The 22174-nt window shown below is 38.4% G+C and overlaps 1 protein-coding gene across 2 annotated transcripts in view; it reads right to left on the reverse strand.

Moving 5' to 3' along the window:
* Positions 1 to 13583: 13583 nt before the first annotated feature.
* The window catches only part of LOC124776583 (solute carrier family 23 member 1), a 219389-nt gene continuing 210798 nt past the window's right edge, over positions 13584 to 22174 (reverse strand). Inside the window, exons 11-14 of one of the 2 annotated variants that reach the window (XM_047251634.1) lie at positions 22058 to 22137; positions 21289 to 21430; positions 21076 to 21196; positions 13584 to 13995 (exon numbers count right to left, since the gene is read on the reverse strand). In XM_047251634.1, the coding sequence (XP_047107590.1) occupies positions 13911 to 13995; positions 21076 to 21196; positions 21289 to 21430; positions 22058 to 22137 (428 nt within the window). In that variant the 3' untranslated portion in view covers positions 13584 to 13910. Of the gene's footprint in view, positions 13996 to 21075; positions 21197 to 21288; positions 21431 to 22057; positions 22138 to 22174 lie in introns of those variants that run through there. The other variant, XM_047251635.1, reaches the window with a different exon arrangement.

A 22174-nucleotide genomic window follows, 5' to 3' on the forward strand; every position in this document is an offset into this window, starting at 1 on the left:
GTTGTGCTGCATCCTTTCCTGAAACCACACTGATTGCATAAAATAATGTGGGATTAATTATAATTTTGTATCTGGTAACTTTGCAGCTCCTTCAAATATTTTTGAAAAAAATTGGTAACAATGATATAGGCCTATAGTTTACTATTTCATTTTGTTTGCCCTTTTTATAAATTGCAGAACTTCAACATATTTTAACCAATCTGGAAAACATCCCTCTTCAAAAGACTGATTGATAATGAGGGAGAGTGGATGTTCAAGACTATGATGTACTGATTTTATTATTCTATTGGGAATCTCATCCCAACACACTGAGTTTAAATTTTTAGGGGCCTTATGGTTTTAATGACATCAGAGCTTGAAACAGGTGAAAACTTAAAACCTGGGTAATTCCTCTCTGCTAGGAATTTATTTGGTGGTGAGCAGTACCCAATTTTGTTACAGCAAATGAAGAAATTATTGAAGGATTCACATATGGCACTGGGATCTGTAACTGTCCTACACACTTATCATTAATTTAGAGGGACATTGTCTCTCCATTTCACTGCCAACCTCACTTCTTATAGTAGACCAGATGGCTTTGGACTTGTTTTTTGCATTTAAAATGAATGTATTGTTTGCAGTATACTTTGCTGGTTTATCTACTTTGTCAAATTTTTTTGTGTGTGCTTTCGCATTTAAGCAATTCAGGTTTTCAATTAACTTTTGCCTCCATATGCTGGAACTCTTAATTCCTTTTGTTACCCATTATGAACTTTTATTAGAGTCAGTCTGTCCTGTTACAAAAGGGAAGCATTCATTGAATATGCTTGTGAATTTGGTTGAAAAATTATTGAAGTTGTCATTTGTTGAAATGTGTTTGCTGACTGATCATATAGTGAGGCTTAGTTTTTTAAAAAACTTTTCCACATTTTCGGTGAAGTTCCTACATTTATTTGTTGTGCAGCCTGAACTTAATTTTGATAATGGTACAAATAGTGCTGTGTGGACTGATGTTCCTAATTCTAAAATTCATTTTTCTTTGACATTGTAATTATAACTACTTAATAATTTATCAATACATGTTGATGTAGTCCATTTGTGGCTATCAGATTCTTTAAATGCAAAGCAAATTTGTTGTCAGTTCATACATCTTTGTTGAAGTCAGTACATATAACTAGTTTCTTATGCAGTTTTTCAGTTTTTAATTTATGTAACATAGTTCCAAATTTATATAAGAACACAGAGCTTATATGATACCAGGAATGTGATATATGCAGAGGATTAATGTGTTATATTCTTTAAGTTCTATACAACAGCATCCAAAAGAAAGTTTGTCATTTAGATGGGTAAAATTCTGTCTGATTTCACACTTTTCTGAGGAATTAAGTAATATGCAAGGGCCTTCATACACATTTGTTCTACAAAAGCTGGTGGTCAATTTGTAGCTTGGAAGTTTGTTGAGAAGACTGATATTTTCAGTTATAAGCTAATGTTCATTTAGAGATATTATCTTTACTGACTGTTTCATACTTTCTAACAGAAATTGCATATCATAAAAGCTTGCGGATCATTCCTTCAGATGGACCTCCAATGTTCAAATGCATACTGAATTTCCTATTGCATGCATTCTTAGGTAAAGCATCTTTAAAACTAATTTGTTTACATAGTAATGGAACTTCCACATGTGTATTGAGTTCTTCTGTATTGTTAGAGTTGGGCCAAATCCAGTTGGAATTTATTGGACCAAATCCAGTTGGAATTGGCCCCTTTCACCATTTTCCTAGCTTTTTCATAATTTTTAACATTGAAAAGTCTTATGTTTTAAAACTCTGAACAAAATTGCTTTAATTTTTCATTCATTTGTCAAATTTCACTATTTGCACAAGATGAGTCTGTCAGATCAAACCTCATAGATAGATTCATCACTATAACATCTGTAGTTGACAGCAGCTGTAAGATAACAACCAGTTTTTTAGATACCCATTGGCCTCATTGCAGTAAACATTGTTTGATCCTGCTATGAGAACAATACTGTCACTTTTAGTAGAAGTGGCACAGTCTTGTTCGACGCAGCAAATTGCATTGTTGAACTTTGCTTCTGGTTTAACAAAAGCTAAGACATTCACATCTTTGTAATGTTCCCTTAAGGTTAGGGTCAACAGCCATAAAGTGTTTTATAAAATGCATTTTTACCATCAGCTGTTTATTTGTCCCACTAATCATCAGTTTCAGTTATTTACCATCATCTAGGATGTAGGGTGCAACAGATTACTTAAAAGCATGCCATATTTCATTGAAGTTGAGCAATATTGAAATTATCCATTGTAGTTGTACAAACACCTTACATAATTTTTATTAGAATACTGACAGTTGTATCTCATGTCAAATAGATAAACATAACAGGAAAACAAGATGAACAACTACTGGAAAATCAATAACTGAGATAGCCTCTCTTAGAAATATAATCTATTGTAGATTCCTCGAACAAGAAACTGTGCCCAGTTCTTGGAAAAAAGCACAAGTTACCTCCATCTACAAGAAGGGTAGTAGTAGAAGTAATCCACAAAACTACCATCCAATATCCTTGACATTGATTGTTGTAGAATGTTGGAACATATTCTGAGCTCAAACATAATGAGGTATCTTGAACAGAATACCTCCTCAATGCCAACCAGCATGGATTTCAAAAACATTGATCACGTCAAACCCAACTCACACTTTTCTCACATGACATTCTGAAAGTTTTGTATCAAGGCAATCAGATAGATGCTGTATTTCTTGATTTCCAAAAAGAATTTGAATCAGTACCACACCTATGCTTATTGCCAAAAGTACGATCATATGTGGTATCAAGTGAAATTTGTGACTGTATTGAGTACTTTTTGGTAGGGAGAACACATGTTACCTTGAATGGAGAGTCATCATCAGACATAAAAGTAACTTCACGTGTGTCTCAGGGAAGTGTGTTGGGACCCTCGCTGTTCATGTTTTATGTTAATGACCTGGCAGACAATATTAATAGCAAAATGAGGCTTTTTGCAGATGATGAAGTTATCTATAATGAAGTAATATCTGACAGAAGCTGCATAAATATTCAGTCAGATCTCAATAAAATTTCAAAGTGGTAGAGAGAATGGCAACTTGCTTCAAATGTTCAGAAATGTAAAAAATTTGCACATCACAAAATGAAAAAATGAAGTATCCTATGACTATAATGTCAATGAGTCACTTTTGGAATAATTTGTACAAATACATGGGTCGAACACTTTGTAGGGATATGAAATGGAATGATCACATAGGTTCAGTTGTCTGTGAATCAGGTGGTAGACTTTGGTTTATTGGTAGAATACTGGGGAAGTGCAATCAATCTACAAAGAAGATTGCTTACAAATCACTAGTGCAACCAGTTCTAAAATATTGCTCAAGTGTGTAGGACCCATACTAGGTAGGACTAACATGAGATATTGAACACATACAAAGAAGGGCAGCAGGAATGGTCACAGTTTTCTTTAATCTGTGGGGAGCGTCACAGAGCTACTGAAGGAACTGAACTGGAAGACTCTTGAAGGTAGATATAAACTAACTCAATAAAGTCTATTAACAAGATTTCAAGAACTGGCTTTAAATTATTACTCTAGGTATATACTACAACTCAATACATATCACTCACAAAGTGATCATGAAGATAAGATTAGAGTTATTACTACACACACAGAGGCATTCAAACAGTCATTCTTTCTGTGCTCCATATGTGAATGGAACACAGAGAACCCTAAATAACTGGTACAATGGGACATACCCTCTGACATGTACCTCATGGTGGTTTGCAGAGTATAGATGCAGATGTAGATATCAAGACTTGTCTATGTATGTTGTTCACTTGCTGATAGATCCTCAGATATTCTGTCACACTTATTTTCAATTACTTGCTGGTAACTTTGATTACAACCATAAATGCTTGCTCTACTGTTGCAATTTGTTGTTGTATCCTGATCAATTTCAGGTGACATGGTGATCTTGGCACCTTTTGAGGAACATCAGAACTTTCAGCAGTTTCACTGTACACTTCCTCAGTAATTCCAGCTTCCGTATGTGATGGTAGATTTCCTGCCCACATGGGTCACTGCCATAACTACATAGGCTTCCACAGCTGGTCTTCTATGTGTTACACCATGTCATTGCATAAAATACTTAAATTGCCAACTATAAAACCAAAGTTTTGATGGTATTAGAATGACCTTCTTCAGGGCAAGACTAGGTTTTGCAGGAGGAGAGGTGCCTCCATTTATTGTGGACAATGGTGTCAGTACACATATTTGTGAAATTTTATTGGCCTCCTAACATAAGAGGCTAATCATAACCAAAGAGAGAGGCTAGGACTATGCATGGACTATCCAGCATGATTGGCAACAGTCTGAAAATCAACACCTGCCTTCTTTTGGGCATGTCTTCTCTCTGGTGTGTGTGACAGTTTCTCTATAGCTGTTTGCTTAGGGTGTCGCATCCATGTCCGATATGACCATTCATTCTGCCATTCTCTGTATATGTTCAATACCCCCTGTTATTCCTACTTGGTACAGGTCCCACACATTTGAGCAGTATTCTAGGATGGATCGCATGAGTGATTTGTCCATTTATTGTTGCAACCGTATTTATAGTTACTCAGCAGCTCTGTCACTTGGAACATTTACCTTAAATGAGGCATAGTATTATAAATAACAGGGATTGGGCAAACAGTGTTCTGTTTATACTGAAGGCTTCTGGAAATAAGTCACAGCAGACAACTTCTTACCGGAGACATTGAGATGTAGACCATGTTGTGTTCAGTGCAACACATCAACCCCATTCATATGTAATCACTCCTGTCAGTTGTGTGGCTCATGAAGCTCTATATTTACATGCTCAGTGGAAGTTTTTTGTTTCTTTGCACCATATATCTTACTTCCATTCAGTAGCCATAGACCTTTCCTTTTGAAAAAATAAATGGATATGGAAATAAATAAACTGTTCCTCTTTTGCCCCACTCCTATCATCCTAAACAACTACTGCTAAAATAGAAAGTGTTTGTAACATTACAAGTATGTGGATGAGTTATTCATCCACCTAGGCCTGGTATTGAGGAGAGATGAAGTTGTTGCACAACTGAATGCTAGCAGGCCCAGGGGACATGGCATGCCGCAGTCAACCTGGCTAGTTAACAGTTTCCGGCCAGCCATGTAAAGAGATGAGCAGCATCAGTGGAAAGAGGTAAAGAATCTGAGTACATCTGTGATCTCAGAAAAATGAGGCACATCCAATGACACAACAGCATTTTAGTATCTTTAAACTAACAGAAGTTAATATTTCACTTATATAAACATGTAATAAATAAATCTTTGAATTAACAACTTTTAATCATTTCATGCGATTTCAACAAACTATATCTCAGATGAAAGCTTTGCACTGTAACTATCATCCCTGAAAGCAATGTATCTGTCTCTATTTTATTTACTGATTTACAATATTTTTTATCTATGTATTATAGTCTTCAGTCCAAAGACTAGTTTGATGCAGCTCTCCATGCTACTCTATCCTGTGCAAACCTTTTCATATCCGAGTAACTACTGCACCCTAACCGAGCGAGGTGGCGCAGTGGTTAGACACTGGACTCGCATTCGGGAGGACGACGGTTCAATCCTGTGTCCGGCCATCCTGATTTAGGTTTTCCGTGATTTCCCTAAATCACTCCAGGCAAATGCCCGGATGGTTCCTTTGAAAGGGCACAGCCGATTTCCTTCCCCATCCTTCCCTAATCCGATGATACCGATGACCTCGCTGTCTGGTCTCCTTCCCCAAACAACCAAACCCAACCCAACTGCACCCTACATTGATCTGAATCTGCTTACTGCGTTCTTTTTTCACATGATATCTTGCAAACCATGGATGAAGGGTATCAGACGGATGCCATTTTCCTTGACTTCTGGAAAGCGTTTGACTCAGTGCCCCACTGCAGATCCCTAACTAAGGTACGAGCATATGGGTTTGGTTCCCAAATATGTGAGTGGCTCGAAGACTTCTTAAGTAATAGAACCCAGTACGTTGTCCTTGATGTTGAGTGTTCATTGGAGGTCAGGGTATCATCTCGAGTGCCCCAGGGAAGTGTGGCAGGTCCGCTGTTGTTTTCTATCTACATAAATGATCTTTGGGATAAGGTGGATAGCAATGTGCAGCTGTTTGCTGATGATGCGGTGATGTACAGGAACGTGTTGTCATTGAGTGACTGTAGGAGGATACAAGATGACTTGGACAGGATTTGTGATTGGTGTAAAGAATGGCAGCTAACTCTAAATACGGATAAATGTAAATTAATACCGATGAATAGGAAAAAGAATCCCATAATGTTTGAATACTCCAGTAGTAGTGTAGCGCTTGGCACAGTCACGTCGATTAAATATTTGGGCGTAACATTGCAGAGCGATATGAAGTGGGACAAGCATGTAATGGCAGTTGTGGGGAACGTGGATAGTTGTCTTCGGTTCATTGGTAGGATTTTGGGAAGATGTGGTTTATCTGTAAAGGAGACCACTTATAAAACACTAACATTACCTATTCTTGAGTACTGCTCAAGCATTTGGGATCCCTATCAGGTTGGATTGAGAGATGACATAGAAGCAATTCAGAGGCGGGCTGCTAGATTTGTTACTGGTAGGTTTGATCATCACGTGAGTGTTACGTAAATGCTTCAGGAATCGGATGGGAGTCCCTGGAGGAAAGGAGGCAGTCTTTTCGTGAATCGCTACTGAGGAAATTTAGAGAGCCAGCGTTTGAGGCTGACTGCAGTACACTTTTACTGCTGCCAACTTATATTTCATGGGAAGACCACAAAGATAAGATAAGAGAGATTAGGGCTCGTACAGAGGCATATAGGCAGTCATTTTTCCCTGGTTCTGTTTGGGAGTGGAACAGGGAGAGAAGATGCTAGTTGTGTTACGAGGTACCCTCCGCCACGCACTGTATGGTGGATTGCGGAGTATGTATGTAGATGTAGATGTAGATCTCCTCCTATGATTTTTACCCTTCCTCCCATGTTTCCCTCCAGCACTAAGTTGGTGATACCTTGATGTCTCAGAATGTGTCCTACCAACCAATCCCTTCTTTTAGTCAGGTTGTACCACCAAGTTCTCTTCTTCCCAATTCTATCTAGTAACTCCTTATTAGTTACATGATCTACCCATCTAATCTTCAACATCCTTCTGTAGCACCACATTTCAAAAGCTTCTATCCTCTTCTTGACTAAACTGTTTATCATCCATGTTTCACTTTCACACATAGCTACACTCCATACAAATAGTTTCAGAAAGTATTTTCTGACACTGAAATCTATACTTGATGTTAACAAATTTCTCTTCTTTAGCAACACTTTCCTTGCCATTGTCAGTCTACATTTTGTGTCCTAACTACTTCTACCATCATCAGTTATTTTGCTTCCCAAATAGCAAAACTCATTTACTACTGTAAGTGTCTCATTTCCTAATCTAATTTGCTCAGCATCACCTAATTTAATTTGACTAAATTCCATGATCCTCATTTTGCTTTTCTTGATGTACATCTTATATCCCCCTTTCAAGACAGTGACCATTCTGTATATCTTTTTCAATATGCAAATATTTGTCAGAACATCATATCCACCACATATACACAACAAATGAACATAGCATCAGTACATCATAATTTGTCATACTTGTGTTTTTATTTAATAAACAACTGAAAAGACAACCAAAAGACACTTCTGCAAGATGGCATAATTGATTTTTTAAATAATATTTAATGACAATTCATTGTCTTTTAATATGAGTATACTTGCACAAGAATACTACCTTGTTTATTTGTAATTATTGTAAGTGTTCCGAGTGTGACCAATACTACCTTGTTTATTTGTAATTATTGTGAATGTTCTGAGTGTGACCAAATATTTATAACATTTCTTTTATTTAAATTTTGTTGTAATATGAAGTTTAGTGTGCAAAACTGATCAAGATAAATCAAATTATGTCTGCAGCACATAAGACAAATATATCTTCAATGGGCATAGCCTTCAGCCAATGGAGAAGCAGACATTAATGGAACACTATGGGAGTCAAGTGGACTGGGACTTTTCAAGTGAAGACTCAAGGGTGCGATTCTGGACACTTGGTGTCAGGTGCTGGAAGAAGACAGACCTCCCTATGGCAGTGTGCGCGGTTCACTAATATAGGTGATTAATTCTGGGGAGTGAATGGCTGCTACAATACTCTGACTTTTGAGGGGATTTTATGTTTTGAGAGACCCAAATGTGTTCCAGAGTAGGACTCTAACTTATTCCACTTGTATTTCAGAACTGAAGATAGACAGGTTATTAGTTACTAATCATTGTATTGTGTGTTTCAATTTGCGAATCATCATGCTGAACTCTGAAATGTTTTGAGCTGATGTATATTTTGTGTATTATGAGCATGAAATGGAATTAGTTTTGCGTATCTTTGGTTACTGTTTAGATTGGGGATGTTGCTACCATTCTCATAACACTCTCAACACAACTTTACTGCAATGATAAGGGTATTTTCTGTCTGATTTTGATTGACTATCATGGACACTTCCCATTTATTTGGGACGACCTTTCTTGAATAAAACTTGTTCAATATAATTCTATATTGTCTACATCAATTACAGATGTTAGAATAGAGCCTCTGTTGTTAAATTATTCATTTAACTTCTATTTTGTATTTATGTGTATTTTATTTACTCGCAATTCTAGCCCGTGCATACGCAGTTTGACTGCAGGATCATAGCTACAAGTTATAATTTGCAGTGAATTAGCTGTTGGACATGAAAGCAGATGCGCACAGCTCAACCCCATGACTACATCAATACATTCATTTTAAACAGCTGTGCATCACCCAAGTACCTAAAGTATGAGTAACAACAAGTAAAAAAGCAATTCGTTTGCTCGTATGGGATGCTGCTTGGAATGTGTTTGGGTGGCTGTTTTGTTGTTGTCACAGTATGTGTACTTACATAATAAAACGACCATTGACTCAAAAGCTAGTTAAGTCTCTAGGCTGTTATGTGTGGTTTATGAAAATATATCAGTCATCTAGAGCTTAATTGTTGCTAATTGTTGCACTTTTTCATTTGTACTAAATATCAGGTTTCAATTATGTTTCTGTTGTGCTACAATGATTTCTGCTTGTCTCTGTAACTGCAGGTGACCTACTTGTGTCTACAGAGTATATTGCCTAATGGCTCATCCAGTATACACCGGGGGGGGGGGGGGGGGGGGGGGGGGGGGGGGGGGCTAACTTAAGACAGTTCTCAGGTACATGCTACATATATTCTGCTACCTGAGTAGCTACTTCAGCTACATGTATGAACTAATGCGGGGGACTCTAGATTTCTTCACTCAGTAGCACAGGTGAAGAAACGTGCACCGAAATCACTTCAGCCTTCCACCCAGCTTCAAATTTGAGGGCCACACACAGACCTGGGACTGACACTAAAAATCATGTGCTGTCGTTATATCCCATGAACAATCAAAAAGAATGAAGGATGGTCTGTAAACCCAAGAGACAGGTATCCTCACTGGGTCTACTTCCTGACCTAGTTACTCTTTCTGGAGTGGTTTAATCATCTGCCTAATATTGAAGCTCCTGTAACAAGTTACTCCTTCATTTGTTCAATTTCGGTATTAGAAGGAACTAATTAAGTACTTGAAAGTATTCCAAAACTTTAGCTTATCTGACCTCATAGTCTAAATAACTGATGTGAGACACAATATGAGGGTGATTTGAAAAAGTTCTCAGAACGGAATAGAAAAAAAAAGTACTTACATCACTGAAACTTTTTTAATTTTTCAATGTGGTCTCCTTGTAGATTAATGCACTTGATCCAACAGTGTTCCAGTGCCTTGATCCCATCTCGAAAATGAGTTTCCTCCAGGCCTGTAAAATAGTTGTCAACTCTGGCTATCGTTTCTTCATTTGAAGTGAATCTTTGTTCACCAAGAAAAATTTTTAGTTTTGGGAAGAGATGGAAGTCTGACAAAGCTGTATCAGGTGAATAAGGTGGGTGTGGCAACAATTCATACCTTAGTCTGTGTAATTTTGCCATGGCTATGGTACATGTGTGGGCATGCATTGTCTTGATGGAAGATGGCTTTCTTCCTGGCTAAACCTGGCTTTTTTCATGTATCTTTTGTTGCAATTTGTTCAGAAGGTTAGCATAGTATTCTCCAGTAACTGGCACAAAAAATCTTGTTCATTTCTACTAAAATAGGCCAAACAATGTTCCAATTTGTCTATTCTCATGCATTTTTGATCCAGCGTCAAGAGTCACGGCACCTATCTTGCAGATAATTTTTTCAGTTCTAATTCTTCAGTTAAAATGTGATATACCCTTTCAGATGACATCTGGCCAGCATGAGCAATTTCACACACTTTCAATCGGTGATCCTCCATGGCCATTTTATGCACTTTTGGAATGATTTCTGGAGTAGTGACACATCTTGGCCGACCACTGCACGGATTATAATCTACCTTCTCCTGAGCAAATTTAAATTCATTTGTCTACTTGGCAACAATTGAATATGAAGTGTTCTGGAAATTGAAGTGAATGTACTTTGCTTTCATACCTTTCTTTCAGAAGTATTTAATCACAGCTCGAATCTCGATTTTTTTCCATCTTCACAAATCACTACGCGGGAACAACTATAGAGCCACGTCACCGCCACACCTATCATCCAAGAGCACTGACATGGCATGTGTTTATAGGCAACAGTCCAATGAATATCAAGTGAACAACTCATTGCACTAGCACTGACCTCTCGTGGTGATATCAAGAACTTTTCAAAGCACTCTCGTAAATATGGCTTAAGATGGCTAAGCTACTGTGAACCTATTGCTTGCAAAAATCAACAAACTCATAAATAAAAAAATACTTCTGAATGTAGACAACAAAGAAAGAGTTACTGCTAAATTCTATATATAAGCGGATAGTACTGCTCCTATGGCTGCTGCTCACTGCTCAACATCTGTTGCATTACAAGCAACTTGCAATTGCTGATCATTTGCACATATGATCAATTTTGAATGCTGATATAAAGAACTGCTTTCAGAATTTATGTATTTCAAAAATGTAGTTTACATAATAGGGTTCATGATTAGCACTAGTTGTCTGGTCCTACAAGTCTTCAACCTACCTTCAAATTTAGTTATTATGAATGAATTAAATATGACAGTCATTGTGAAGCAGATATATTCCTATGAAAACTTACTTTCAAAGTTTAGAGAAACAGTACTAAGTGAGGAACCTAGGAATGAACTACAAGTCCATAAATACTGTTCCTGTAAGGACCATTCAAACATGATTAGATAATCACAGCACACACAGAGGCAATACTCTTCCTTGCAATTCACACTGGTCTGAGTAGAGATGTGCATGTACATGTTCTTGGGTATTGTTGAATCATCTGTATTTGATATAAGGAAATTATTAAATAGTTATTGAAGAACAAAAATTCAATAACTTTTTTTTCTAATGATTTCAGAGTTATTTGTCACCTAGAGTACTAAATAAATCAGAAATTTCCATGTCAAATGTAGCAGCTACTATTTGATTTCTGTTTCACAGCTCAAGGGTTCTAAATTGTGTTTAATGTGTCACCTTTTGTGGTTTTTAGGCAGTAGAGGAAGAGTACATAACTGGGCAGCTTGCAACAAAAAGTCTCTACATCCATATATGTTCTCCATAAGCCACCACATAGTGCATTGTGGAAGGTACCTTTTACACTGCTAGTCCTTCCCTTTTCTGTTCTACTCACAAGCAAAGTGACAGAAAAACAAATGTCTCTATGCTTCTGTACATCTTGTCCTTGTGGTCCTTAACACTAGACATACACTGATCAGCCAGAACATTATGACCACCAACACACTATTGATATAAACCCGTCAAGATGATACAGCATCACCTGGTGAGGAATTACTGCTAGTCATACACATGCAGAGTGCATGTAGTATCATTTAGCGAGTTGTCCGTGTGTAGAACAAGACGGCACACAATCTATCTGAGTTTGACCGTGGGCAATTTGTGATGGCCCAGAAGTTTGGCACAAGCATTTTGGAAATGGCACAACTTGTTGGGTGTTTGAGGAGTGCTGTGGTAAGAATCTTCAACACATGGCAAAATTAAAGTGAAACCATATCCAGAGGTCATGGGGTTCAGTAGCCATCCCTCATTACAAATGTTGTGTGTCTGAGCAGACTGGTAAAACAGGACAGGCATTGAACTGTTTGGAATTAAAGTCAGACTTTTTTGGTGGGCAGAGTATAAGGTGTCTGAACACACAGTGCACCAATTGCTTCTAACAAAGGGCCTCAGCAGCCGATAACCCATGCATGTGTCAATGTTAACACAACGACATCAGTAACTACGACTGAAATGGGCACATGACCATCGGCACTGGTGATCGACACAGTGTCAAAATGTTACTGTTACCATCTCCATCATGCCAATGTGAGGATGCAAATCTGTCTTGTTCCAGGTGAACAGCTCTATAACACCTGTATGTTGGGATGGAGTCTAACTGGCGGTGGCTCCATTATGCTATGGAGAACATTCACATGGGCATCCATGGATCTAGTGGAGCTCATGCGAGGCACCATGGTGGCCAAGAAGTATCATATACTGGTTGCAGACCATGTGTGCCCCTTCATGACAATAATGTTCCTGACAGCATTGGCATCTTTCAACAAGACAATGCGCCATGTCACAAGACCAGGACTGTGATGGAGTGGTTTGAGGAACACAGTGGCAAAAGTCCAGTTTATGTGCTGGCCCACCAACTCTTCAGATCTGAATCCAGTCAAACACATCTGGGATTGTGACTAAACGTGGCGTCAGAGCCCATTGTACCCCTCCACAGAATTTATGGGAATTAGATGATTTGTGTGTGCAGATGTAGTGCCAACTCCCTCCAGTGACCTACCAAAGCCTCATTGCTTCCATGTCATGATGCATCACTGCTGTTATCTGTGCCAAAGGTGGATGTATCAGATATTTGGTAGGTGGTCGTAATGTTCTGGCCAATCATTGTATGTTAATGGCTGTAGGATCTTTCTGTATGGTACAATAAGTGGTGATATAAAATGTATGTCCTTGTTGGAACCATGAGCTATACTAGAAGTTGTGATGTCAATTAAAAATAAAACAGCAGTGTACACACATATTATTGCACTGATTACAAGTGTAATCATGTAAACATAGGTATGTTGCTATTCCGTGTATTGCAAATTTTGGGTATAATTATATGTGCTGTTATGTTAGCTGCTGTATCCTAGTATTTTCCATCCCATCTTTTGCACATCTGAAGATGGCAACAGAGAATTGGCAGATCTGGTCATCTGTATGAATAAGTGATTTTAGTGATCCTGGCAGTTGAAAATTTATTCAGTGTTCATAATAATGCAGATCGCTGCCATGCTGCTGATATCAGAAGAGTATATTGTAGGATTGTTTTTCCTGCTTATCTGCATTAATTGCATACTCATTTGAACATTGTTTTTGTAGGAGAAAAGAAATGAAAAGTTCATCTATGCGAAACTTAAGTCCGTTCACTATTTATTATGATACAAGAAAACTACTTAATAACTTGTACTCTTATTTATTTTTGAAATAAAGGTTTCATACTATCTTAGGTAACAAAGTTACTCCTCCATAAGTGAGTATGTAGTTGTCGAACATAATAAATCATGATCCACACATTCGTCTGTATTATAAATTAGTGGCTTGACGTCATGTTCAATTGAGCATTGTCTTAGCGCAGAGTTTTACTTAACAATATATCTAAATGCAAGAAAATGGAGAGGGCAGAAAAAGATTTCAGTCTGTTTGAAGCATCAGAGATGAACTTCAGGGTGCCATTAGTAGATTTTATTCCTGCTGCATATTTTAGAAGTTCTTGGTTTGTATGTGGGTGAAAATGGCAAATAGGATGTCCAAGTCCACCTATAAAAGAAATATAATAATTACACATTTTGTCTGGAATCAAGATTTCGTTGTTTAAGCAATTTCATTTTATTCATTTTGTGATGCCTGTTAATGCCATTAACATTTAAGCACTTGTTTTATTGTGATAATATAATTTTGCTAGGTAAATTCCAGAAAGAAAAACGAAGGAGAGAGAAAGAGTGATTTTAATAAGGTACATGTGAAGCATTTCCAGTAAAATACGCTACGAGGTGCATTCGAGTTCTAAGGCCTCCGATTTTTTTCTAATTAACTACTCACCCGAAATCGATGAAACTGGCGTTACTTCTCGACGTAATCGCCCTGCAGACGTACACATTTCTCGCAATGCTGACGCCATGATTCCATGGCAGCGGTGAAGGCTTCTTTAGGAGTCTGTTTTGACCACTGGAAAATCACTGAGGCAATAGCAGCACAGCTGGTGAATGTGCGGCCACGGAGAGTGCCTTTCATTGTTGGAAAAAGCCAAAAGTCACTAGGTCAGGTGAGTAGGGAGCATGAGGAATCACTTCAAAGTTGTTATGACGAAGAAACTGTTGTGTAAAGTTAGCTCGATGTGCGGGTGCGTTGTCTTGGTGAAACAGCACACGCGCAGCCCTTCCCGGACGTTTCTGTTGCAGTGCAGGAAGGAATTTGTTCTTCAAAACATTTTCGTAGGATGCACCTGTTACCGTAGTGCCCTTTGGAATGCAATGGGTAAGGATTACGCTCTCGCTGTCCCAGAACATGGACACCATCATTTTTTCAGCACTGGCAGTTACCCGAAATTTTTTTGGTGGCTGTGAATCTGTATGCTTCCTTTGAGCTGACTGGCGCTTTGTTTCTGGATTGAAAAATGGCATCCACATCTCATCCATTGTCACAACCGACGAAAAGAAAGTCCCATTCATACTGTCGCGCATCAACATTGCTTGGCAACATGCCACACAGTCAGCCATGTGGTCGTCCGTCAGCATTCATGGCACCCACCTGGATGACACTTTTCGCATTTTCAGGTCATCATGCAGGATTGTGTGACTGTTCAACAGTAATTCGGCGATCCCCCAAAACAATTCTCCCCACTTTCTCGATCATGTCGTCAGACCGGCTTGTGCGAGCCCGAGGTTGTTTTGGTTTGTTGTCACACGATGTTCTGCCTTCATTAAACTGTCACACCCACGAACGCACTTTCGACACGTCCATAACTCCATCACCACATGTCTCCTTCAACTGTTGATGAATTTCAATTGGTTTCACACCATGCAAATTCAGAAAACGAATGATTGCACGCTGTTCAAGTAAGGAAAACGTCGCCATTTTAAGCATTTAAAACAGTTCTCATTCTCGCCGCTGGCGGTAAAATTCTATCTGCCGTATGGTGCTGCCATCTCTGGGACATATTGACAATGAACGCGGCCTCATTTTAAAACAATGCGCATGTTTCTATCTCTTTCCAGTCTGGAGATAAAAAATCTGAGGCCTTAGAACTTGAATGCACCTCATATATTTATCTGAATTTCTGATTTTTACCAATCTAATGACAAACTTGTTATTCATTTTCAGAATTCATTGTCATCTTTCTATTGTCTAACAGTAAGCAAATATGCTTCTTACCCACTACATTTTATTTTTATATGATTCATTATCTATTCCAACTGTATTGTCTTGCATGAAAGGATACTATGTAAGATTGTCAATTAAATGTCAGTGACACGGTAGCTAGTTACAGATTATCAGTTGCGAATGGACAAATATAAAAAAGAAATTACTTGTGGTCTTTTTAATGGAACCATTCCAACATTTGGCTTAACTGATTTTGAGACACAATGGGAAACCTAAATTTGTATAGCCAAATAGGTATCTGACCCCTACTCCTCCCAACTATGACTATAACGTGTTAATTACTGAATCAACTTGCTCTCTTTGTTTTTCTTTAAAGTAGCTGAATTTATTTCAGTTTATTTTTTATTTCATCTGCATTTTTATTCTTCCATTCAGGATGCTCTTCATGATATTTAAGTCATATTATTTCTATATACAATACAGAAATTAAAAAAAATGTTTCTGGAAGTGTAGCTGACAGCAGCTTTCCAAGTTTTAAGAATCCTAATGAGTTGGGGCTATTATTTCCATTTTAGTATCTTAAAAGAAAAGAAAAGCATACAACAGATATTTAAAACTGTAGAAGAAAAGGGGATATATGTCTCAGAAGCTACAATAGCAAGATATGTACAAAGAGCAGCTAGAAGGGAAAATAAGTTGCATATTGACTTAGGAATTTGGAATTAGATCTTAACAAACAGAAACAGTAATTATAGGTGAACAGGTAGAGAAAATGAGGAGGAGATGGAGGAGGAGGAGAAGAGGAAGAAACAATAATTGCAAAATGAAGGAGAACAACAATAATTATTCATACTTTGATGGGAAAAGGGGGGGAGGAGGGGGGATTGGGGGAAGAACACTGAAGAGTTTAGAGAAAAGTTGCTGATGCAAGAGTTCAGTTAAAGTTAAATCTGGCAAAATATTAAGAGAAAATTATTTAATTGGATAGATAATAAAATCTACTCACCAAGCAGTAGCAGAACACACACATAAAATATGGTTGTAATTCGCAAGGGACCAATGGCCTTTGTAGTTGGGCCCTTCAGCCCCCACAAACCAACCAACCATAATTGGCAAGCTTTTGGAGCCAGTGGCTCCTTCTTCAGGCAGAAGGGTTGAAGGGGAAGGAAGAGTGGTGAAGGAAAAGGACTGGAGAGGTCTAGGAAAGGGGGTAGATTTCGGGAAAGTCATCCAGAACTGCAAGTCAGGGGAGGCTTACTGTACGGGATGAGAAGGAAGGACTGATTGTTGGGGACTGCATCAGATGAGATTTGAAAACCTGAGAGCTTAAAGGTGGAAGAAAGGATAATATGCAGACAGAGATTACTGCTTAAACATCATGCATGAGTTAATAAGAGTGAAAAGTGCATTGTATGTAACAGAGGTGGGATAAGAGCAGACATACAAACAGATCAGGGGTATGGCCATGGCCTTCTTTTGCCAACCTTTTCATGGGTTGCTTGGAAGGAGCTTTCCTAGGATCCATAAGTCTTCAGCCCCTGGTTTGGTTTAGATACACTGATGACATCTTTACCATATGGACTCATGGTGAGGCTGGCCTGTTAAAATTCCTGGAATCTCTGAATACCTTCTCCCAGATAAATTTCACATGTCTGTCCATATTAAACCTACCAACAAAAAACAGTACTTATATTTTGACAGTTGCCATCCTTTCCATGTCAAATGTTCCCTTCCATATACCCCTGGCATCTGAGGCAAACATTTTTGTTTGGCTGGAAACTCTTTATCGCAATGCACAACCATTCTCACCTCAGCCTTTACTACACGTAATTATCCCAGCAGTCTAGTTAAATGCAGATTTTCTGGGCCATCACATCCAATCCTGGTACTGCTGATCCCTCCAAAAAACAACTTCGGAGCACATCATTGGTGACTCAGTATTATCCTGGTCTGAAATGTGTTAACCAGCTACTTTGACAGGGCCTTGACTTTCTAAAATCATCCCCTGAAATGAGATCCATTCTGTCTGAAATTCTTCCCACCACACCTAGAATAGCTTTCCATCACCCTCCCAATCTCCACAATTTTCTTGTCATACCCTATGCTCCCTCTGCACATATCTCCCTACCCTATGGCTCCTACCCCTGTGATCGTCCCCACTGCAAGACTTGCCCTATGCACCCTCTTTCCACCAACTACAACAGCTCTCTGTAACTGGCAAAACGCACTATCAAAGGAAGAGCCACCTGCAGAATGACACATGTCATATACCAGCTGTTACATAAACACTGTTCAGCCTTCTACATCGGCATGACTGCCACCAAATTATCGATTAGGATTAATGGGTATATGCAGAGGGTGTATAGCAGCAACTCGCAATATCCTGCTGCAGAGCATTCTCTACAATACAACATTCTTGACCTTGGCACCTGTATCATCACATGTGCCATCTGGATTTTCCCCCAGACACCAGGTTTCTCAGAACTCTGCAGGTGGGAACTAGCACTACAATGTGTCCTTGGCTCCTACCACCCACCTGGCCTCAATTTACGTTAATTTCTTCCATCTCAGCATTTCTTAACTGTAACTACTCTTTGCTTCACTCCCTTTTAGTTTTCTACATCTTTCATTGTCTTTCCCATCTATTTTTTTCACTGCCCCCCCCCTCCCACCTCTGTTATGCACAATGCTTTTAGCTTTTCACTCATGTTAACTCATGCATGATGTTTAAGCAGTAATCTCTGTCTGCATATTACCCCGTCTTCCATCTTTAAACTGCTGGGTTTTCATATCTCATACAATGCAGTCCCCAACAGTCAGTCTTTCCTTCTCATCCCTCCTAGACCTCTCTTCACTCCTCTTCCTTCCCCTTCAGCCATTCTGCAAGAAGAAGGAGCCACTGGCTCTGAAAGCTTGCCAATTACAACCATCTTTTATGTGTATGTTCTGCCGCCATTTGGTGAGTAGATTTTTTTATCTATCCAATTAAATAATTTTGTCAATAATTGAGAGTATTAAGAGAGTAATAATGATGTGATGTTCTTGCATTGAATGAGTGTGTCAAAATGTAAAGTGCCCTATTTTTCTGCTATTGTTTGGCATAGTGTGAAGTGCAATAGTTAATTGGTATTTCTGAAGTATATCATTTGCAGGACACCATTCATTCTTCTGGAAACATTTGTGATATCTGTGTCAACAATGGATGCTAAAACAGTATGGCTAAGAAATGGTGTGCAACAAACTTTTGTTTCTCACTAAATTCTCCTGATTAGTCCTGCTTGAACACAAGGTATATATTCCCTTTGATGTCCTTAAGCTTTTCCACAATAGCTGCTTTCTTTTTTAAAAAAAAAGTCAAATTTTAGTTTATTCTTGCCAATTTTGTGCATAGTATTTCTCCAAGATATTTTTTTCATTTGTTTTCTTCTCTTCCATCCTAGAGGTTTATTATTGGTTCAAATGGCTCTGAGCACTATGTGACTTAACTTCTGAGGTCATCAGTCGCCTAGAACTTAGAACTAATTAAACCTAACTAACCTAAGGACACCACACACATCCATGCCCGAGGCAGGATTCGAACCTGCAACTGTAGCGGTCACTCAGCTCCAGACTGTAGCGCCTAGAACCGCATGGCCACTCTGGCTGGCGGTTTATTATTATTGACATATACTATGTATTTTACTGATAGCTAATTTCCATTTTATTAGTACATATTTATTACATTGGAGGGTTTTACAGTACCATAGAAAATGAATTGTGTTACTGATACTTTACCTCTTTTGGAATGCATATTAATTCATTTCCTTAAATCTCAGATATCCACATGACCTTAAATATGTTGATCTGGAACTGTAATCTTTTATTCTCTCAACATCTTTGTGGTAACAGGAAGGGTATCTAGCCACCAACTATCACTAATATTGCTGAGACCCATACAGAAATGCTGACCATGTAGGGACATGGGAAGAGGCAAGGAAGAAGAAGAAGAAGAAGAAGAAGAAGAAGAAGAGGAGGAGGAGGAGGAGGAGGAGGAGGGGAGAAGTCTCTCAAGCTCATCCTTCCATCATACCTAATGTTTGACTGCTGCATCAGACCCTTAAGTACTAAACCAACAGCCTTGCTCACATTTGTGTGATGCGCAGCTTTGAGGACAGAGCTAAACTACACAAAATTTGTCTGTACTTTTCATGCATAAATAACTATTCTCAAGTGGGTTAGTGGAATGAAGTTAAGAAAATAAGAGAAAGATAGGGAATAATAACATATGCAAAGGAGATTTAGGTGAAAATTACAGTGTACAACAGAAAATAATAATAAAAATATGAAAGAGGAAAGGTAGAAAGCAACTGGATGAAATCAAAATTTTACTTGAAAAGTATATACAACATGATAACAAGAGTGCCTCACTTGTTCTGGAAATTACAGAACTGCCTATGCTCTGCTTGCTCCTACCAATTGTCCATGTGAATCACTTCATAATATTCTTCCCAAAAGAAAGTAAGTAAATAAGGAAAGCAGATTAGGATTTATTGTTACATAAAAAATTAAGTTGTCAGAGACTGAGTACAATCTCAGACTAGAGAAGGATGAAAAATGAAATCAGCCGTATTATTTTCAAAGGAACTAACCTATTATTTGCCTTAAGTTCTTTAGTAAAATCATAGGAAATCTGAATCTAGATGGCTGGATGGGTTTCAAATCCACTGCACCATGTAGCTCACTTCTGAAAGACGTTTGGATGGGTACAGTACTGTCTCTGTATGTAACACTAATAATAATGTTGTTTTATTTTATGTAGATCCACTCATTGTTGTCTGTTATCATATTATTACAATGGAAGTAAAGAAAACATGTTTTACAAAAATGAGCAGTTAAGATAGTGAGATTTCCTGGAAGAATAAAACTGTGTGCCTGACTGTGACTCAGTGTTGGGGCCTTTACCTTTTGTAGAAAAGTGCTCTACTGACTAAGCTATCCAAGCATGATTCATGAACCACCCGCACAGATTTATTTTGTGGAAGTTTAGAAGATAAGAGTGAGGTACTGGTGAAAGGTCATGAGTTGTGTTTGGATACCTCAGTTGGTAGAGTACTTGCTCGTAAGAGAAAAAGGTCCCATGTTTGAGTTCCAGTCTGGCACACAGTTTTAATCTGCTAGGAAGTTCCTACCAGTGTGCACTCTACTGCACAGTGAAAATTAATTCTGGGATGAAAATAATACATGAAAACACATACTGTGGTGAGGCTTCCTCAAGGTTCTCGAAGAACAGATTGAAACACATACTGGAATTTCTGTCTATCTGCACTAGTGAAAAAAATCTGTAGATGTGCTTCCAAGCAAAGACTGTGAATCAAATTGGAAACACTACAGAAATATAAACCAGATTGTGAGATATTAACTATTGTTACTGAGAAACTATTCAATCATTTGTAAGCTGATAAGTCATATATGAAGTCTGGAAGTGCAAAGTCTGAACTTAGCAGTCTCATAAAATGTTTAAGAAAACTGGTAAATTACCTCCTCAAGACACTCATACCAATTGGGAAATCGTATGTACTGGGTGCATCACTATCACTGCCTTCTGCTGAAAGATTCATTTCAGCTTGCCAAGCAATCAGTCCCCTTTCTTCTGGTGTACCTGCCATTTAACACCAAATATTGATCATATTAGTTCCATGAATGAATGGATTAAAGCCAGACAATATAAATAGTTCCCAGTTGTTGCTTTACCTGGAATTGTGTTGTCAAGAAAGCAGCCTACAAATCCACCAACCAAAATACTTGTGCTACATAACACTGTAAATATGCTGTCAGCAACTTCACTTCCTGTCTGAATAGCATTTGTCTGCTTTACCATCCATTTTGAAAGCACCTGTAACATGCAACACATACAAAATACAGTGTTCTTTAGAAACATATTAGTAACTAAAACTTCCTGGCAGATTAAAACTGTGTGTTGGACTGAGACTCGAACTCAGAACCTTTGACTTTTGCGGGCAAGTGCTCTACCATCTGAACTACCCAGACAAGACTCATGCCCTGTCCTCACAGCCTCACTTCTGCCAGTGCCTCATCCCTACCTTCCAAGCTTTACAAAAGCTCTCCTGCAAACCTTGCAGAACTAGCACTCCTGGAAGAAAGGATACTGCAGAGACATGGCTTAGCCACAACCTGGGGGATGTTTCCAGAATGAACTTTTCACTCTGCAGTGAAGTGTGTGGCAATATGAAACTTCCTGGCAGATTAAAATTGTGTACCACACTGAGACTCAAACTCAGAAACTTTGCCTTTCGCGGGCAAGTGCTCTACCATCTCAGCAACCCAAGCACCTGTCCTCACAGCCTCACTTCTGCCAGTACCTCATCTCCTACCTTCCAAATCATCATATCAACGCACACTCCCCTGCAGAGTGAAAATTTCATTCTATATTAATAACTATTAACTTCACTAAATGAAACTTAACATTTTAAAAACGTAATTCTGCATTCTGTACACGTACCAATGGGAAAAAGATAGAAAATCCCAGAATATACAGATTTCTTGATGAATTTAGATCTACATACTGAAGTGCAGACAACCCTGAAACAATATAGCATTTTAGTTGAAGTCATAAGCT

The sequence above is a fragment of the Schistocerca piceifrons genome, chromosome 2 (genome assembly GCF_021461385.2).
Source record: "Schistocerca piceifrons isolate TAMUIC-IGC-003096 chromosome 2, iqSchPice1.1, whole genome shotgun sequence".
NCBI classification, from domain to species: domain Eukaryota; kingdom Metazoa; phylum Arthropoda; class Insecta; order Orthoptera; family Acrididae; genus Schistocerca; species Schistocerca piceifrons.